At 46.1% G+C, this 19574-nt stretch overlaps 1 protein-coding gene across 5 annotated transcripts in view; it reads right to left on the bottom strand.

The window, feature by feature from the left end:
- Positions 1-6: 6 nt before the first annotated feature.
- Positions 7-19574, bottom strand: part of LOC115659798 (unconventional myosin-X-like) — a 263102-nt gene continuing 243534 nt past the window's right edge. For all 5 annotated transcript variants that reach the window (XM_030580481.1, XM_030580482.1, XM_030580483.1 and 2 more), the window contains 4 exons: positions 17567-17690; positions 10164-10613; positions 8615-8806; positions 7-214 (listed from right to left, as the gene is read on the bottom strand). In XM_030580481.1, the coding sequence (XP_030436341.1) occupies positions 101-214; positions 8615-8806; positions 10164-10613; positions 17567-17690 (880 nt within the window). In that variant the 3' untranslated portion in view covers positions 7-100. The remainder of the gene's footprint in view (positions 215-8614; positions 8807-10163; positions 10614-17566; positions 17691-19574) is intronic.

Raw genomic sequence — 19574 nt, 5'->3', positions numbered from 1 at the left:
AAACAAAAACAGAAATCTTTGCTACACATCCTGCTGGCAAGTTGTAAACTCCCACCACATGCCAAGTGCCTCTGGCTAATGGAATAAGGGTTCCTTCTCATCACCTAGTCCAGATGTTAGTGTGACTGTCCATACTGGCAGCTGATTTGACACTGCAGCGTTTCTTCACAATCATGTTGATGTAGGCTTTCATGATCTTTATTATCTCTCCCACCTGGACAAAAAATGAAAGGATGGGTAGGCAGATTGAAAACACAGTAGTTAGGTGTATGAGGCACTTTGCAGAAAGACACAGTCACTGCCCTGAAGTGCTGGCAATAGCTACTTTACATGGAATATCAAAAGTGACAAATTGTGAGGGCAAGGGATGAGGACTAAAGATGGGTTACAGCTCTATGATTATGCAATGACAATTTAGAAATGGGCACATCTTGGTAGGTCTAATGATTTTTTATACATTACATACAAAAATAATGTTTAAAACATTAAAGTTTCCAAAGTCAGGAACTCAAAAGTATAGGAAATGAGGCCAAACAAAGGTTGCACAGGCAGGAACCTTAACCAAAAACAGGAAAAGTAACAATACTTTACCCTTCTCTAACAAACCACAGAATGATTACTTACATTACAGTAACTGTGGTTCTTTGTATCAGAGGGTAGCCGTGTTAGTCTGGATCTGTAAAAGCAGCAAAGAATCCTGTGGCACCTTATAGACTAACAGACGTTTTGGAGCATGAGCTTTCGTGGGTGAATACCCACTTCCTCAGATGCATGTGGTTCTTTGAGATGAGCTGTCTACATGGATTCCACTTGTGTTCTTTCTGGATGGACATGCACCCCGTGAACTCAAAATCAGAGTCTTTTGGACAGCAACATCCATTGGTGTCATGCTTGGGCCCCAGAGGACCTCATGCCCGAGGGATAAGGGCAGAGTGGCCAAATGGTCCCTCAGTTCCTTTGCCAATAAAAAATCCATACAATATAGGATGCCATACTAACAGAGAAGGAGGGCAAGTCATGGAATCCATGAGGACAGAACAACTCGAAGAACCACATTTATTGTAAGTAACCACTCCATAGTCTTCGAGTAACTGTTCAGATGGATTCCACTTTGGAGGACTAGCCAGCAGTTACCTCAGAGTCAGGAAGTTGATTCTAGGAGTCTCATTTAAACAAAGATTGCGAGACAGTTCTACTAAGTGAGCATATGATTGCTAGGTTTGAACTAGGGAATAGTGCTGGGTAATCCCCATGTAGCTGCCCTGCACATTTCTGAAATGGGGATACTTAGAGAAGGTGCCTGTGCCCCAGTGGAAGGGGTTCTAATATGCATGGGTGGCTCTAGTTTAGCTATCTTTCACATGATCTAATATAGTTAGATACCATTCAGAAAATCTCTGGGTGAAAAGAACCCTTGACATAGCAAAGGGTCTGCAGTTTGGCTTCCCCCCTGGTTTGAGTGAAGAAAACTGGAAGGCAAATATACTGATTTAAATATTGGAAACAACCTTAGGCAGGAACTTGAGGTGATGCTTAAACATCATCTTTATGGCGCATCATATAAGATGGCACAGCCACAGGGCCTGAATTTTCCTCTTCTATGTTACTGTAAAAGTCACTCTAGCAGAGGTTTTTCTGCTATGTATCAAGATGTTCTGGACTTCATCTGAACAGCTTCTTTTGATGATTGTTAACCAGCCAGCATCCAAGCTATCAGATGTAACAATGCTGGATCTGGGTGTAAGATCTGACCTCTGTTTTGCAAACCTACCTTGGGCAGAACAAATACTGACATTGTAGACTATGTTGACAGGTTCACCAAATCAGAGTATTAGAATCATCTGGGCCATGTGGGGCCATCCAGCTCATTAATGCTGAATCTTGTCTGTGTTTCCTCCGGACTCTTAATATTAATGGGATTGGTGAGTAGGTGTACATGAGCCCCAATATGCCCACAAAATAAGGAAGATGTCTGTCGGGGAGCCTAGAACCCACTCTGGAGCAGAATGCAGGACATTTCTTATTCTGGTCTGTGGCACTGTGACGAAGTGGGGTTATGTTGTATGTGAGCCTTACTGTCTTGTATGAATACTGTGTGTACCTCAGTTTCCTATGTACTGCACCAATGCCTAGGTGGTGGGAATATGGATGCGAGACATTTGCTGAGGCCTTTGGGGGTAGGTGAGGCTGTCCAGCTGCTTGCAAGTAAGCAATGGATGGTGTCCTTCGTAACCTGAGAACCAGGAGAGGGATGCGACCAGGTGACGCTTTGCCTGGGAAGCAGGATAAAGACCGGGAGGAGGGGCAATGGGTATGTTGGAGGCCAGGCAGCTGGGTCCCAGACAGTCTGTGGTTGCAGACTTGAGGAGGGGGAGGAGTTCAGGGCGTCTGGCCCAGGGTTACCTTAAGATGGACTTTGCTGAAAGTCACTGATTTCTATGCTAACAAGATTTGTTCTATAATGTGTATCTGTCGACTAATAAATCTTCTGTTTTACTCGCTGGCTGAGAGTCTAGGCTGACTGTGGAGTTCGGGTGCGGGGCCCTCTGGCTTCCCTGAGGTCCCATCCAGGTGGACCCGCTGTGTGAAGTGTATGGTGAGAATAAGGGTGCTGGATGTGCCGAGGTCAGACCCAGGAAAGCCTTAGCTGAGGAGGCTTTTTGTCCTGGAAAGTGTGCCCTGAGAGGAGTCACGCTACCCCCTGGCTGGCTTCATAAGAGTAGTCCCAGAGCATTGGGCCTATGACTCTGTGAGAGGCACATAAGCCTATTTTTGGGCATCCCAGCTCTGAAAGATATTCTACAGAATTGATTCTTTGACTGTGTGTGGTTGTCTGTAAATTTTGTCTGAGAAGCTGATCTGATCTGCTAGGACAGTTTGCAAACCTGGAAGATGGAGCACTGCTGGTGTGATTTGATGACTAATGCACAAATCTCAGAGACGAATGGCTTCTTGGCATAGAGGCGATCACCCTGCTCCTCCCTGCCTACTGACATAATACACAGCCATTGTGATGTCTATCATCACTTGGATCCCTATAATATGGGTAGAAATGCTGTGTTTGCTAAACCTATGTCTCTGAGCTCCAGGACATTTATATGGAGAGGAGCTTCCTGGGAGAACCAGAGAGGCCTTGATAAGTCTAGATGAGTTCCTCATACAAGCATGGAAGCATCCATCAGCATTTAGGTAGAAGAAAACAGAACTGCATTGCACAATGGAAGAGGGTCTTTCCAGTAATCTACTATGGAGAGGACTATTTGCAGGACTCTCACCTTCATGTCCATGTGGTGCCATCCTCACATGGAGTTTAGGTGAAGTCTGGCATGCTGTGTGACCTAAGTGCAGAAGGCCATGTGACCAGACATCTGAGGCATTCTCTTACAGACATCTCTGGATGAGCTGGTACATGACTGATGAGATGTACCATGGTCTGAAATCTATAAACTCTTGGTGACTTTTAATCACACACAGCTCCTATGAACTGTATCCTTTGTGTCAGCGACACTGTGGATTTTTCTTTGTCAATTTTGGGTCCTAGATTCTCTCTCAGTAGTTCAAACATTTTCTGAGGATTGTAATAGTGAGAGCCCTGTCTGGTGGAGCTTTGGAGGTCTGCTTACTTCCTCCTTGGGGATGGTGTATAAATGTTCAGAGTGCAGAGGACAGCTCCAGAGTCCTCTAATGAATGAAGTGCTTCATCAATCAACACATTAAACAGCTCACAATCTTAGAATGGGAGAGCCTCATTGGTAGCTTGGACCTCTCTGGGTATTCCAGAAGACTGGAGACATGAAGTCCTATGCATCGCACAGAAGATGGGAACTTCCCAATCAACTTGCCTCCATAATAGAGATGCCTAGAGCAGACTGCAAAGATGTTCAAGCCTCTAACTACTCTTCAAATACTAGGGATACTTCTCTTTTAGCCTCTCTATGAATTGTGACACGCAGTCTTATTCTGACAGCCGTGACTGATAATCTGAAACATACATCTGGAGCTGAGAAGGAGTGTTGACCTTCCTGTTGAATAAATCAAGTTTCTTAGGGTCTTTCTCCCTTGGTGTCATCTGGGGCCCCTTGTTGCTTGGATTTTTTGGGTACTACTGTGTACTAACCGCTAGTACTAACCTCTAGTGATTAAGGACTGGACGGGTGTCAAAATACTCAAATCCCCTAGCAGGAACTCAGTTATATTTGTTGGCTTTCTTGGAAGTGTTTGCCATTGATGATGAGGTCTGTCACTGGTCCTTAGCTAGTTCCACCAACTCTTCATTAGTAGACATGGTAAGCCTACCAGGCATAGAAGGGTGCAGAATGTCCCGTAATTTGTGTCCATTTATTGCACAACTTTCACCAGTCTCTGAAGTGTCTACCACATGCCCTAGGTCTCGGAATCGTCTGACTGGCTAAGAGAAGCAGGAACGACTGCCTCATCAAGTGAGGATGAAATTGCTGTTGGGAACAACTGATTTGTCTCCTGTTGCTATTTTTTTACAATGTGATGTTCTTCTTGATGCAAATGTAGGATTGTGCCAACTGACTCTCTTGAGTAGATCTACGGTGTTTTGAAAGGAGGAAGATATAACTCTGGGTGTAGCGGGCAACAGAATAAGGTTTCCTAGATGACTGCATATCCCAGGAAGCCCAAAATGGCCAGGACTGGCTGCTGTAATGGTATAGGGCTGGAGGACGTGCGAATGGAATCAAAGAAGAACATTCCCCTCAAGGATGATCTGTGCTTTTAAAAGGAGGGCCTGGAATTCCTATCACACTAATACAGCTCGTAAGAGGAAGGAGGAAGTTTATAGGCAGGGGAAATCCTCCTGCTATGCTATGCTGTGAAGGGGAGGAAGACAATTAATATTGTTCCACAAATGGTGAAACTGCCCTGTCAGGTGTCCCATGGCCCTCCTAAACTCAGTCACAGTTTCAGTAGACCTCATCACTATCATGGTGGTATTAGTAAGAGGCACAAAGGAAGAAGGAGCTCTAGTGGCAGATAAGCATAGCAGGGATGATTCTGGTTGTGTGGTCACTGTAAGATCACTCGGTACCAAGAATATGTGTGGTACCAAGAAAGTCAGTGCTGGAACATCTGCAACATGGAGGTTGATGTTGGCGTTATGAGCACTGAGTTTTCTAGCATCAAGTGTACTGACGCTGGTACCAATGAGCCTGTACTGGGGAAGTGCAAACCACAATTTCAGTAGTGTGTGTACTCAGTGAGCAGCTGGTGCAGAGGCATCATAGGGCCCTCAACTGTTTTTCGGTTGAGAGGCATGAACTGATCATGTGACATTCTGTGTCTTTTGTCTCATCTTACTAGGCACCAGGGAGGGTGCTGTATTCATCCTGGGAGCGATGTGCCTTGCAACTCCTTTCTGGTGAGTTCTTGATTCCCCTGCGCTACTCTGTAGCTGAGAGGCTTGCTCTCTTTGATGAATAAGCCTGGGAGCTTTACATAAAATTATGGCTCACCAGAGCACTAATCAAGAGTGACTGAGCAGGCTTGACAGGATTTTTGGCCTCAGGCTCTGAAGAGGCCCTCAACGGAGCACTCAAAAATAGAGAGATGCGCTTCCCTGGATTGCTGTGTTCTTTTGAAAAAGGAGCAGAAGATTGAACACTGCCAGGGATCTTTCCCTTGCCAAGGCAAAACCTAATGTGTCTATCAATGATAGATACAGCAGCTTCACAAGAGGGACAAGTTTTAAATTCCAGGGATTTAGCCTCAGCCATAGCAAAATAAGCACTGTTACCAGAGGTTACCCCCCACCAATGTAAAAATCAGATTTTTTTTTGCGAAGAGGCAATAAATTACAACAACTATTACCTACACAAACTCAAACTAAAACACATTAGCCTACTAGCTAATTGTACAGTGTGCAAAGTAAATGGACCTGGTAAGGGTTCTATCTCACTGTCACAATCAGTAAGAAGGAGCCAATGAATGGTTCGGCCTGCTCTGCCCTTTATGCTCTCAGGTGGGAGAGGAAGGGGAGCACAAGAAGATGTATGGCAAAGATGCAGTCCCAATTTTTAAATCTGCAGGTCTGGATAGCTTGCATTGCAGAGTTTTTAAAAAGCTGGCTTAGGCACTCGCTGGACTATTAATGGTGATTTAAAATAAGCTTTGGAACATAGAAAGTCCCAGAGGACCTGCAGAAAGCTAACATTGTGCCAATATTTAGAAAGCGTAAATGAGATGACCTGGGTAATTATAAGCCTGTCAGTCTAATATCAGTTCCAGACAAGATAATTAATTGGCTGATATGAGACGCGAGACCCTGTTAAAGTAACTTCATTTTTTTTTAATGAGATTACAAGTTTGTCTGATAAAGGTAATAGTGTTAATGTAATGGCCATCTGTAAAGCATCTGATTTGGTACACATGATATTTTGAGTATAAAATTAGAAAGATAATAAAATTAACACAGCACATATTAAATGGATTAAAAGCTGGCTAACTGATAGGTCTCAAAATGAAATTGTAAATGGGGAATCATCAATAAATGGATGTGTTTCTAGTGGGGTTCCACAAGAATCAGTTGCTGGCCTTATGCTATATAACACTTAGATCAATGACCTGAAAGAATATATAAAATCATCACTGATAAGTTTGCAGATGACACAAAAACTGGGGGAGTGGTCAATATTGAAGAGAACAGGTCACTGATACAGTGTGATCTGGCTCGCTCGGAAAGCTGGCTACATGTATACATCTAGGAACAAAGACTGTCGGCCATACTTACAGGATGCGAGGGCTCTTTCCTGGGAAAGAGGGACTCTGAAAAAGGGGTGTGTGTGTGTGCGTGCATGTGCATTATCTGCTGAACAGGAACTATCAGTGTGATGCTGTGGCCAAAAGGGCTAATGTGAATCTTACAGGCATAAACGGGAATCTCTAGTAGGGGGCAGAAAGGTTATTCTTCCTCTGTATCTGGCACTGGTGTGACTGCTGCTGGAATACAGTGTCCAGTTCTGGTGTCTACAAGTCAAGAAGTATGTTGTTAAATTGGAGAGCGTTCAGGGAAGACCATAAAAATAATTAAAGAATTAGAAAATCTGCTTTATAGTGATTGATTTAAGTTGCTCAAGCTATTTAGTTTAACAAAGGGATGGTTAAGAGGTGACTTGATTACTGTCTTTAAGCACCTACATGGGGAACACATTGGATAATGGGATTTTCTGTCTAGCAGAGAAAGAGGTACCATCATTCAATGGCTGGAAGGTGAAGCTAGACAAATTCAGACAGGAATAAGGCATAAACCAGGAGTTCTCAAACGGGGGGTCGGGACTCCTCAGGGGGTTGTGAGGTTATTACATGGAGGGGGTCATGAGCTGTCAGCCTCCACCCCAAACCCTGTTTTGCTTCCAACATTTATAATGGTATTAAATACATAAAAAGTTGTTTTTAATGTATAAGGGGGTCACAGTTGGAGGCTTGCTATATGAAAGGAGTCACCAGTACAAAAGTTTGAGAACCACTGGCATAAACTTTTAACAGTGAAGATAACCAACCACTGGAACAATTTACCAAGGGTTGTGGTGGATTCGCCATCACTGGGAATTTTAAAGTCAAAACTGGATGTTCTTCCAAAAGATCTGCTCTACTAATTTTTGTGTGGAAGTTCTATGCCCTGTGTTATACAGGAGGTCAGACTAGATGATCATACTGGTCCCTTCTGGTTTGAAATCTATGAATCAGTAGACAATGCTGGCCAAAATTGTGGTCTTTGAGTGCATGTGCACCCAGAAGGAATAGCATTGAATCCATATGGCTCATGGCCTGAAGAATCTGAGATTTATACTCATCACAACTCCAATTTATACAGGCTCACAAATCTCACTGTGGTTTGTACCAGCATCATTATTACTCAGATTCCTTGCAGGTGGCCAGTATTATATCCCATTCAAAATAAAAGTTAAAGGAGGAATACACTACTTTGATTTGCCTGAAAGATTCTGGAAAGCAGAAATCCAAAGATTTTAAAAACATTAAACTTCTCTTCAGTTTTCCCAAAATGTATCTGTCTTCACGCTCCACCTTGTGCTACAAACGGCTCACAGAAATCTGACACACTGATTTCCCTGAGGCACCACTCAGAGCAGGGAGTCAAGGGAGCAGAATAAAGGTCACATGATTCTGTTGGAAGGGAAGTGTCACCTTACTGCTGCATTTCTACAGTTCATGTTCTATTGGTTACTACTGCACTAATAGTCTTGTACAGGTGATGTATGGTCACCATAACTCTGCATTATTTTCCCATGCGAGTTGTTTTAATTGGCTTTTCACATTCTGGAAGGGCATGAGGAGCACGGGGGACCAAGGAACACCCCAAACCATAAAGTCCACATTAACAAAGTGTTTTGCATGTTAAATGAGGTTCAGCATGGTTTTTTTTTTCCTTCAGGAAATGTTAGGCAGTGACATGGTTGAAAGGAAATCAAGCCCTTCTCCTCTCCTGCCCAGTTTCTAAAGGAAGAGTTTTTTAATAAGGCAGCTCTCACTTGCAAATTTCAAATCTTTCCTTGGCTCTAGTAAATCACAGTAATAATGGAACTCGGATAGTTACACTGTATGCACAGCAGGAACATCCTGTTACACATACCTGAGAGGTTTCAAAGAACATCTCTCGCTCATCCACTGTAATTTTGAAGGTATTGGGTTGCGGAGCTCCAAAGAAAACAATGTGCTCATACTGGAAAGTTTCCAGCGATTTAGGATCTCCTCGTTTGTATACAGACACATTCTCTGTACTGACTCCAAGCCAGAGATCATTCGGAAAGCCACCCTCCTTACACTGTAGAGAACAAAAAAACTCAGATTAACAGCAGTGCTCCAAATGAGAAAGAAAACCTGGGGACACTCCTATATTGCAGGTCTGAGGGCATCTCTACACTTTGAGCTGTGGGTGGAATTCCCAGTTTCTGGAGACATTCTCACACTAGCTCTGATTGAGTTGGCAAGCTAAAAACAGAAGTGTAGGCCTGGCAGAGGGAGGGGATAGCCACCTCATGTACGTACCCATCCAGGATGGTAGGCTGGTATGTCTCCTTGAGCTGGGAATTGCACCCCCAGCTCAAAGTGTAGACATATCCTGAGTCAAACAGTTGAGCAGAGGGGTTTGTAATGAACAGTGCAGAATACGTCTGAGCAGTCTCTCTGTACTCACTCATCTTTCCTTCTAATTCTATAACCCTCCGAGGTAGATATCTTACTTGTTTAAGAAAGAGTTAAAATGCATTTTTTTAAAAATCAAACATAGTGCAGGGCCTGAGACACCACAGTACTCCTCCTCCATAGGAGAAATGGGACTTCTGCAGGACAGTCCTACAGCACCTCCTTTTGGTAAGGTTTAGGACTGAACCATGAGGTCCCCCACATCCAGTGCTCTCACTTATCTCATTAAGTGCCTTCTGCTGTGAGAAACGGAATAATTTATTTTCACAGTTAGAAATCTTTAACAGCAGCAATTCCTGCTTGGAAAAGCTTGGAGTGGGCCAGCTGCAAGAGCCTCACAGCCAAAGCTCCTACCCCAATGTTCAGGGCTTCACATGTATGTGACACTGCACCGAAATGCTGGTCAAGATTCCCCGGTTTCTGTGGCACTGCTGTCCTAAAGTCTGTGGCAAAACGAAAATTCCAGAGCAGCTTAAAACAAAATGTATAAATATTCATAAGCAGTTATTTCACTGAGGTAAACATTATGCTGAGTAATGTAATGCAGTATTGCCTATATTATTTATTTAAAGGCCTTCTTTCGAGTGTCTCCCACTAGAAAGGACTGGGACTTTTTTCACAACAGGTGATGGAAAATCATCTCCCTCCCTTTCTCACACCACCATCTTCCCAGAACAGGGAAGGTCCCAAGTTTTCGCTCTCTCTTTCAAAGTGGGAGTTCCATGTCTCCCTTCCCACCCAGCAGAACATGCATCTAGACTAACTGGAGTATTTACTCTCCACTTTGCCTGACTAGGTATGTGGTGTTGTAGGCATCCATGCTCTGATGGCGGAATCATACCCAGTGCAGTCAGGCAGAATGGAGCATGTTAACAAGAGTTTCTCTATGCTGTCCAGTGTAAAACACAACCTTTTCCATCCCCAAGAATAATGCCTGATTGGACAGTAGTTGGTATCTGAATTTATACACCTCTCACCTCAACATCAAAGAGTGTTGAGCCATAGCCTGGCCATTCCTTTACAATGGACATGTATTTCACCATGGCCTGGTGTTGAGACAGTCCCTGCAACTTGTTCCATTTCTGCATTATGCTGGCCCGAGCAGCTGAGAGCTCCTCCTTTACCCACATTTCCATCATCTGCTCTTCTTCCACCTTTTGCTTTTTTACTGAGCCTGTCTTGAAGCCACGTTTCAACGTTCCTTCCAGAAAGCTGGTCCGTCTCCTCTCCAGAGCATGACTAGTCATGCCGCTACTCTTTGTTGATTGCAGGATTTTGGATTTTAGCCTGTTCACTGGGTAAATGCCATCAAGGGTCCAGGTGATTTTGGAATAGTCTCCATGAAGGTATTGCAACCTTAGGGCTGACAGGTGCTGCAGTGTCTCCTCTGGGGCAGGAAAGTGCCCATCAATAAGACTTTCATGAGCCTGTAAATGTTAAACAAAAACAAAACCTCCATAATTTATACCTTATCTGTCTATTTATGGTGCTTGACCTTGTGATAGCTGCCCCAGCACCAAGCCAATCCCAGAACAGAAGTGCATAGAGTCAGGATATCTGACTAGCAGTTACTGTAAGGAGGACAAATGAAATCAGAACGAATTAAAAGAAACGAAATTAGAAAACATTATGCCTCTTTTGCTCTTTCAGCCCTCTCCTGTTTATTTTGTTGGGAAATCCTGTTAAATGAAAGAGAAACAGGGAAGCTCAGAACCGTGACTACCAGCTACTTGTAGTTGGCATTGCAAATAACTGGGTCACAGAATGAAGCAATAGAAGAGCAAGAGGTTTCTTAAAAGCAAGTTCTGGTGAATTCAGAAATACAGTGACTAACACAGAAATATTAAAATCTGCCAGTGGGAAGAAGAATGGGAAGTCTTCAAACACACCATAAAGAATATCCCAAAAAACTGCTGTGAGGCAGGTGGGAATGCTACATACACAATACAACCAACACTAACACACAGAAAGCGAAGACATGAATGTGAAGCCACCCAACAAAACATAGCCTCTGCTCCTCTACCATAGGCACACATCTGTTACCACCACCATTCCAAGCACTGCAAACATAACTACCGGACCTCACAAACTTCCCTTCTACACACATCAAAGCCACCTACTCCAAATATCGTGCATGCATGCATGCATCAAACTACATAAAAATTACTTGGTGTTAACATTTTATGGTAATGGACAAGACATTTTTAGAGAAAAACAAAAAGAGGAGGTTACCTATTCGTAGCTGAATGTCCTTTAAGATGTGTGGTCCCTATTTGTATTCTCAATGTATTTGTGTGTATGCGCATCATGAATGAGAGCTGGAAGATTTCAGTAGCGGTGTCCGTTGACTGGTGTGTGCGTTGTGTGTTGTCTTGTGCTCCAAGTAAGGTTATAAGAGGCTGTGTGAAGCGCTGCCCTCTTACCGCTGGTCCACAGCAGGGGGACAGTGGGCAGATATTGGAATACAAATAGGGACCACGCATTTCGAAGAACCTCCAGTTACAGGTAAGGAACCGCCTCTTCTTCTTTGAGCGATGGTACCTATATGGGTGAATATCAAGCTGTGGGTGAATATCAAGCAGTGATCACATTGGAGGTAGGTGCGAGGATGCAAGAGGTATCACCATCTGCAGGATGGCACAGTCCAGAGCGGCATTTTCTGTCACTGTCTGGGCAATAGCATAATGGATGGCAAAAGTATACGGGGGGGTCAGCCATCATGGCCTCCAATTCACTGACCTGCCTAGCAGAAGCAATGGCCATGAGAAAGATGACCTTTATGGATAGGTTGGAGAGGGAGCATGTGGCCAGGGGCTTGAAGGTGGTGGTGGGGGTTTCATGAGGGCGGAGAGTACAAGATTGAGGTCCCATGGGGGTGTAGGGTTAAGGATAGGTGGGAAGATGTTCTTCAGCCCCTTCAGAAAGTGGGTGGTGTTAGAGTGGGTAAACACCGAGTAGCCATCCACTGGTGAGAGGAAAGCAGTAAGCTACACCAAATGGACCTGGACTGAGGTGAGGGTGAGGTCTTAAATTCTAGGAGGTAGTCCAGGACGATGGGGACATTGTGCCCAGGTGGTGAAGCATTTCCATTTTGCTGCATAGCACACTCATGTGGAAGCTTGTCTGCTGTGCGTAAGCATGTGCCGCACAGTGCTGAACAGGCGTTGTCTATGTGCGAGCTCCTTCCAAAAACCAAGGCATGAGGCGAAGCAGACCTGGGCTGAGATGACAGACTCTGCCCCAGTTCTTGATGGGGGAGGAATAGCTCAGTGGTTTGAGCATTGGCCTGCTAAACCCAAGGTTGTGAATTCAATCCTCAAGGGGGCCACTTGGGGCAAAATCAGTACTTGGTCCTGCAAGTGAAGGCAGAGGCTGGACTCAATGACCTTTCAGGGTCCCTTCCAGCTCTATGAGACAGATATATCTCCATATATATTAAAAATTCCAGCAGCACAGGGAGGCGGCTTGTTGGGCAGGTGGAGAGTCTAAATAGGTCTGGACACCAAAACTGACATGGCCAGAACAAGGCTATTTGTAGGACTGTGGCCCAGTCATAGTGGATCATGCACAGGACATGGGAAAGGTGTAATGGGGACCATTCTGCCATGGAAGGGGGATAGCACTGCCCTGGGAATCATGACCCCCTCCCCCACAGGAGCAGTAGATCAGAAACTTGCAGTTTTGAGAAGTGGTGAAAAAGGTCCCAGTGAGGGGTACGGCAGATGGGATGGAGCGTAGGGTCATGTAGCTTCCATTTGTGTTTAAGGTACCAGGTCCAGCTTAGTGCATCTACCAAACTGTTCTGTATACCCAGGAGGTCCACTGCCTAGGAGTGTGACAATATACACCGGTGCCAGAGGAGGATGGACTCCTTGCAGAAAGACCAAGATGTGGTGCCCCCTTGCCTGTTTACGTAGGCCACTGCAGTTCTATTGTTGCATAGGATTTGAGCATGGCAGCTAGGGGGCTGCCTGCAGCTCCAGGACATTGATGTACACATAGGCCTCATGCTGAGTACAACCCCCTTGGGCAGTACGTCTGTCCAGGTGGACAACCCCAGCCAGCTAAGGAGGAATCTGTGGTGAGGATGATGGTTGGGACGGGGGACATGAAGGGGGGTGCTTATCAGTAATTTGGAAGGATCGGTCCACCGCCCGAGGGAGACCCAGACCGGTCGTGAGACAATCAATTTGGCATTTAGGTGGTCAACGTGGGGTCTGCAGACCGATAGGAGCCACAGTTGTACATAGCATGTGTAGGTGAGCATGTGGCATCACATGGGTGCAAGCTGCCATGTGACTGAGAAGGCCGAGTGTAATGGGGGTGCATGGGTTGCAGAGAAAGGCCCGAGCTGCCACAGAATCAAGGTAGGCACCAATGAAATGGACTGTCTGTGTCAGGACGAGCCCCTGGAAATTTCCAATACATGCATCTGAAGAAGTGGGTATTCACCCATGAAAGCTCATGCTCCAATACGGCTGTTAGTCTATAAGGTGTCACAGGACTCTTTGCTGCTTTTACAGATTTATCCTGATTGATACAGATGCTGAGAGTGGCAAGGAGAGAGTGCAGACAGCCGATGTAGCCTTGGTAAGGGATGGCACAACCAAAAGTCTAGGCACAGGAAAACAGAGTACCTCAGTTGTCTCAGCTGAGCTGTCATGATCACAAAACTTTCATCAAGACCCTTGGAGAGCATCGTGATGATGGAGGGGAGAACTCTGAACTGGCAGTGGTTGTTGCCCACACGAAAGCAAAGAAACTTGCTGTGAGCCAGATGGATATCGATGTGAAAATACATGTCCTTCATGTCAAGAGCTGCAAACCATGCTCCCTGGGGGAGGAAGGTGATGATCAATGTAAGCATCACCATAGGGAATTTGGTGCTCCCAATTCAGGGTTGAGTAGGTGGAGATCAAGTATAAGGAGGAGTCTTCCTGCCTTTTTTGGAATAAGAAAGTACAGGGAGTAGAAGCCCTTGCTGACAGTGAGGTTGGACATTAGTTCGATTGTGTCCTTTAAGAGGGAGGTGTCTGCCTCATGTTGCAGGAGGTTGCGAGGAGAGGGACTCCTGGTAGGCATCGGGGGAGGGGGGGGAAGCCCCACTGAGCAGGGAAGGCAAGGAATTGGATAGAGTAACCATGTCATACACTTTCTAGAACTCAAAGGTCTACGGTGATCTTGCCCCAGTTGTGGGCAAACAGGACAAGATAACCCCCAAGGGTGATTGGGGGAGCCAGGGGTGATGACGAGGGGCTCATAGCTCTCGACACATACATCAGAACTGGGCTCTGAGTGATGCCGTGGTAAGACAGAGAAGAGGGTGATGGCTGATGGTCATGGTGCTATGAATGAGGGTGCTGTCACCTGGGTTCCTGATCCTGGGGATAGGCAGCCTGGTATGATGCATAGGAGCGTGCTCGGAAGGATGGTTGTTGCTGTTTCCAATGGGGTGCTGGGGTGTTGAGTCCAAGAGACTGAAGTGTTGCTCTCGAGTCTTTCAGGGAATGGAGGGACTCATCAGTCTTTGCCAAAAATAGCTTGTCCTCATCAAAGAGGAGGTCCTGCATGGTAGTCTGGACTTCCCTCGGGAAGCCAGAGGGCTGCATCCAGGACTTCCATTGCATGAAGACACCCATGGCAAGGGAGCGGAAGGATGTATCTTCTGCATCTATTGCAGTTTTGAGGCTCACCTTGGCAGTCAGGCAACCTTCCTCTACAAGGCCCTGGAAGAGCTGCTGTTTGTCCTGCAGCAAGTCCTCCAGGAACTCTGCTAGCTTGGCATAGTTATTGACATCATACTTCGCTAACAGAGCCTGGTAATTGGAGATGCAGTGCTGGGGGCCGCAGAGAAGTTTACCATATGGCCCAGGAGGTTGAGGCGTTTCACCACTTTATTGGGGGTGGGGGTAGTAGAGGCACATGAATGCTGCTTTGCCCATTTGGTTGCTGCATGCACCACCAGCAAAGTAGGGGGGGGGGAGGGAAGGTCAGCTCCCTTGGATGGGACAAAGTACTGACATTTTGCCCTCTTGGGTGGGGGTGGGGGTGGGGGACATGAGGCTAGCATGTGCCAAACTGTCCATGCAGGCTGGAGGATAGCATCATTAATGGCCAGTGTGATGTGAGATAGTCCCCTGGGCAGGAGAATGTCCAACAGTTGGTGATGCTGGTCCTGGACCGCCTCCAAGGGTATATCCAAGTCAATAGCACCCTGCTGCAGCGCAGGAGGCAGGCGGGGGTAGCCAGGGGTGCAGTGCAGGGTGCCTGGGGTGGGGGACTTCGGGCTGTGAGGGGGTAGGGGAGTAGCTCAGGGTACAGGGAAGAGATACTCAGGCGCTGTATGCAGTGAGGGGTGTAGCTCAGGGTGCAGTCAGGTGTTAGTTAGGGGCTGTGTATGGGCAGGAGGGTAGCTCAGGGTACAGGGAGGGGGACAGCTAGGGGGTGTGTGTAGTGAGGGAGTAGCTCAGGGTCCACGCAGAGGGTAGCTAGGAAGTGTGTGGAGGGTGCCTGTAGCTGCCACCTTATGTGGGATATTGACTCAGAAACCTGTGAGGATATGAAATGCACTAGAACTTAATCGTGTTCTTAGAATGACGATTCTAAGCTCAGGAGGCAGGTGGGGGTAGCCAGGGTGTAGCATGGGGTGCAGGAAGGGGGGCTCGGGCTGTGTAGAGGTAGAGAGGTAGTTCAGGGTGCAGGGAGGGGGTAGCTAGGGCTGTGTGAGGGCAGCGGGGTAGCTCAGTTTGCAGGCAGCGAGTAGCTAGGGCAGTGAACTGGTGACCCCTTACACAGAGCAAGCCTCTGAGTGCAACTCTCCTTACAAATTAAAAACACTTTTTAATATATTTAACACTTTTATAAATGCTGGATGCAAAGTGGGGTTTGAGGAGTAACTCGTGACCCCTCTGAGGGGGCTTGACCACCAGTTTGAGAATCCCTTAGGGGCTGTGTACGCGCAGCAGGAGTAGTTCAAGGTAAAGGCAGGGGTAGCAAGGGGCTGTGTGCAGGCAGGATGGTACAGGTAGGAGGTCCTGTATCCCCACCCCCTGCCCCAGCCCAGAGCCTGCCCCCAGCACCCAAACACCATCCCAGAGCCTGCAACCCAAACTCCCTTCCAGAGCCCAACCTCTCAACTTTCTGCACCTAAACTCCCTCCCAAAGCCTGCACCCTGCACCCCAATCCACTACCCTAGACCTCCCCCTCCCCAACTCCCTCCCAGAGCCTTAAGCAAGTGGGAGAGGGCAGAGTTTAGGAGGCAGGTTCTGGGTGGCATGAGTGACATTATTGCCCCGCTGGGAGTATTTGAGGGCTGGCACTGGCCCTAAGGTAAACTGAGTTTGAGACTCCTGGTTTATACAAACTGCTGTGCATTTTATTAGTGATAATAATAATTAGTGATAATAAGGTCATGGTACATATGGCCCTTGGAGCATCAGTTGGTGTGATCCCCTACGCTGTGGAGATCATCCTCTGGCTGGCTCCATATCCACAAGTAACAAAATCCAGCCCATGATCTAGTAGTGTATGCCTTGGTCTAGTCACTTTTTTATTATATTTTTATAAAAAATGCGATCACATTTATCCAGCCACATTTAATTTTTGCAATCCCTAGTTGTGCTTTTGGCTTGCAGTTCTGTTCTCTTCATTGAATTTATTTCATTATTTTGCTAGAGAGAGAAGTTTGACTTACAAGACAAGAATCTGACTGAGGACAGGAATTGCTGGCATCATTCTCCTTTCTTTTCTTCCTACCTCTTTTCTCCTCTTTACTTCCTAGTACTTCTACTCTGTTTCGGAAAAGCAGTTCTGTACCTCTATATAGTGCAACCCAGCCAATGCACTAAGTCAGCAGGCTCCCTTCCACCTTCTATCCCAGGGGTAGTCAACCTATGGCATGGGTGCCGAAGGCAGAATGCGAGCTGATTTTCAGTGGCATTCACACAGCCCAGGTCCTGATCACCACTGCAGGGGGCTCTGCATTTTAATTTAATTTTAAATGAAGCTTCTTAAACATTTTAAAAACCTTATTTACTTTACATACAACAATAGTTTAGTTATGTATTATATACTTATAGAAAGAGACCTTCTAAAAACGTTAAAATGTATTACTGGCACGCGGAACCTTAAATTAGAGTGAATAAATGAAAACTCGGCACACCACTTCCAAAAGGTTGCCGACCACTATTCTATCCCTAGCTACACAATCATGAAAGGAAACTTCCTCTTCTCCCAACGTGACCCAGTTGCTTGCCAAAAAGGCATGAACTCTCCTCTCCCGAGCCTTGCCCACACTTGACATGAATGTAAACTCCTCTCTTCTATACTTATAGCTGCCTGCCCATGCATCCTTAGAAATCTCCCCCTTACACATCTTACCTGCTCAAACATGAAGGCAAATTCCACTCCCTCTCTGGGAACATTCTCAATATCCAAGAAGCAATAGAGTTTAAAATACAGCTGCCACTGTCCTTCCTCCTCCTCTTCCTCGGATCCAGCCAGTCTGTAAAGCAGATGAGAGAAGGAAAAAAACTGGTGAGTATCCTGATAATGAATCATCCTCAATCCCACTGTATAATGCAAGGCTATGGCCAGGAGAGAACAAACAACTTCTTGATATGCCAGGAAAGTCCATGAGTGTAATGGACCTTCCTGTAGCTGCCTCCTTATGTAGGATATTGACTCAGAAACCTGTGAGGATATGAAGTGCACTAGAACTTAACCGTGTTCTTAGAATGACGATTCCAGGTAAAGAAGCAAGGTGGAGCCATCCATGTCACAGAATATTCCTAATTTTTAAGGTTTTTATTTCTTTAAGATAATTCTGCGCTAGTGAAAGGTGCTTGTTTGATAGCCCTGGTGACCAAAGTCCTATTTGTATCTGCAAAACAGATACAGAACAGACAATGGTTACGTCAGCTTCCTCCACATCACCCTCTGCCTCTATGCCTTACTCCTGTCCTGGAGGGGCCACCATGAAGCGTAAGTGTCCACTCAAGTCTTTAACCTCTCTTCTGAGATGGATAACAAGGGAACAATTATTAGTTCTGGTTGTGATGTGGACATTCGTCCACCATACACTGGACTGAGAACCCTAAATCGCTAATGACCTATACCAGGTTGAAGCCAAGAACCATTCCATCACATAATAGTTTAAGGGGAAGTGTGCTTGCACATGCTACCTTTGGGTGCAATTACCACAGGCATCTCTTGTGCAAATGGTCAGGTAGGTGTCTAAATAGCTATTTATAACTGCAAATACCCAATTCGCAGGTACCACAGTAATGCTTAGTACTTACGTACAGTATCACTTTTCAGGTTCAGCGAGCTTGATCAATATTATTCACCCACATTACACACAAAAGTTAATCCATCCCAGTAATCCTGTCATCCACTTCTTATAGATAAAAGAAAAAGTTATCATGCAGAAACACCTCCCTCTGGGAGTCTGTGACGTTCTGTACCTCGTGGGAACACCCTAAACCCCCATGTTCATCCTTATAATATGATTGTGTGGTATCTGCTACACCAGGCTAGAGCAGGCCTGTTCCTCTGAGTTCAGCCACACAGCAGCCAAGCTGAGAGGAGAAAAGAGAGAAGGTTTGGGTGCAGACGCTGACCATTGTCCTGTGAGAGCATGTCTGGGCAGCTCAGCAGTGGCCACTGTGCAGCCATGGCCAGGTCCATAAGCGTGTCGAACCAGTGCTTGCAAGACCACACCGGGATGATCATAATGACATGTGCTTTGTCTCTTTTGATATTTGACACGACCCTGCTGATCAGAGGAATCAGCGGGAACACGTACATCAAGTCCCCCGCTCACGACAGGAGACAGACATCAGAGAGGGTGCCCCTGTCGAGGCCCTGGAGAGAGCAGACTGTATGACACTTCCTATTCTGTCTGATGGCAAACAGATCGATTCGGGGAGCCCCTCACTTCTGGAAGACGATCTGGGCAACCTCTGAGTGGAGTGACAACCTGTAGTAAGAGAAAAAGGACCTTCTGAGACAATCAGCCGCGTGTTCTAGATGCCTGGGAGATGCAAAGCCTCCAGATGAATTGCATGCTGGATGCAAAAGTCCCATAGGCGAAGTGCTTCCTGACAGGAGGGACGACGATGAGTGAGCACCCTCCTGCCTGTTGACATAGAACATCATGGCCATGTTGTCCATCAACACCTGCACTACTTCATTGGACAATTGTGGCAGGAAGACCCTGCAGGCTAGGCAGATGGCCCTGAGCTCCTTGAAGTTTATATGGAACGCCATCTCCCCCGGAGACCATGTCCCTTGAGTTTGCAGCGTACTGAGATGTACTCCCCAACTAAGGTTGGAGGCAACTGATAACAGGGAGACACATGGGTCACGGGCTCTGGAACAGCATTCC

The sequence above is a fragment of the Gopherus evgoodei genome, chromosome 11 (assembly GCF_007399415.2).
Source record: "Gopherus evgoodei ecotype Sinaloan lineage chromosome 11, rGopEvg1_v1.p, whole genome shotgun sequence".
NCBI classification, from domain to species: domain Eukaryota; kingdom Metazoa; phylum Chordata; order Testudines; family Testudinidae; genus Gopherus; species Gopherus evgoodei.
Note: the sequence above shows the minus strand (reverse complement) of the source record. Positions and strands in the feature narration are given on the sequence as shown.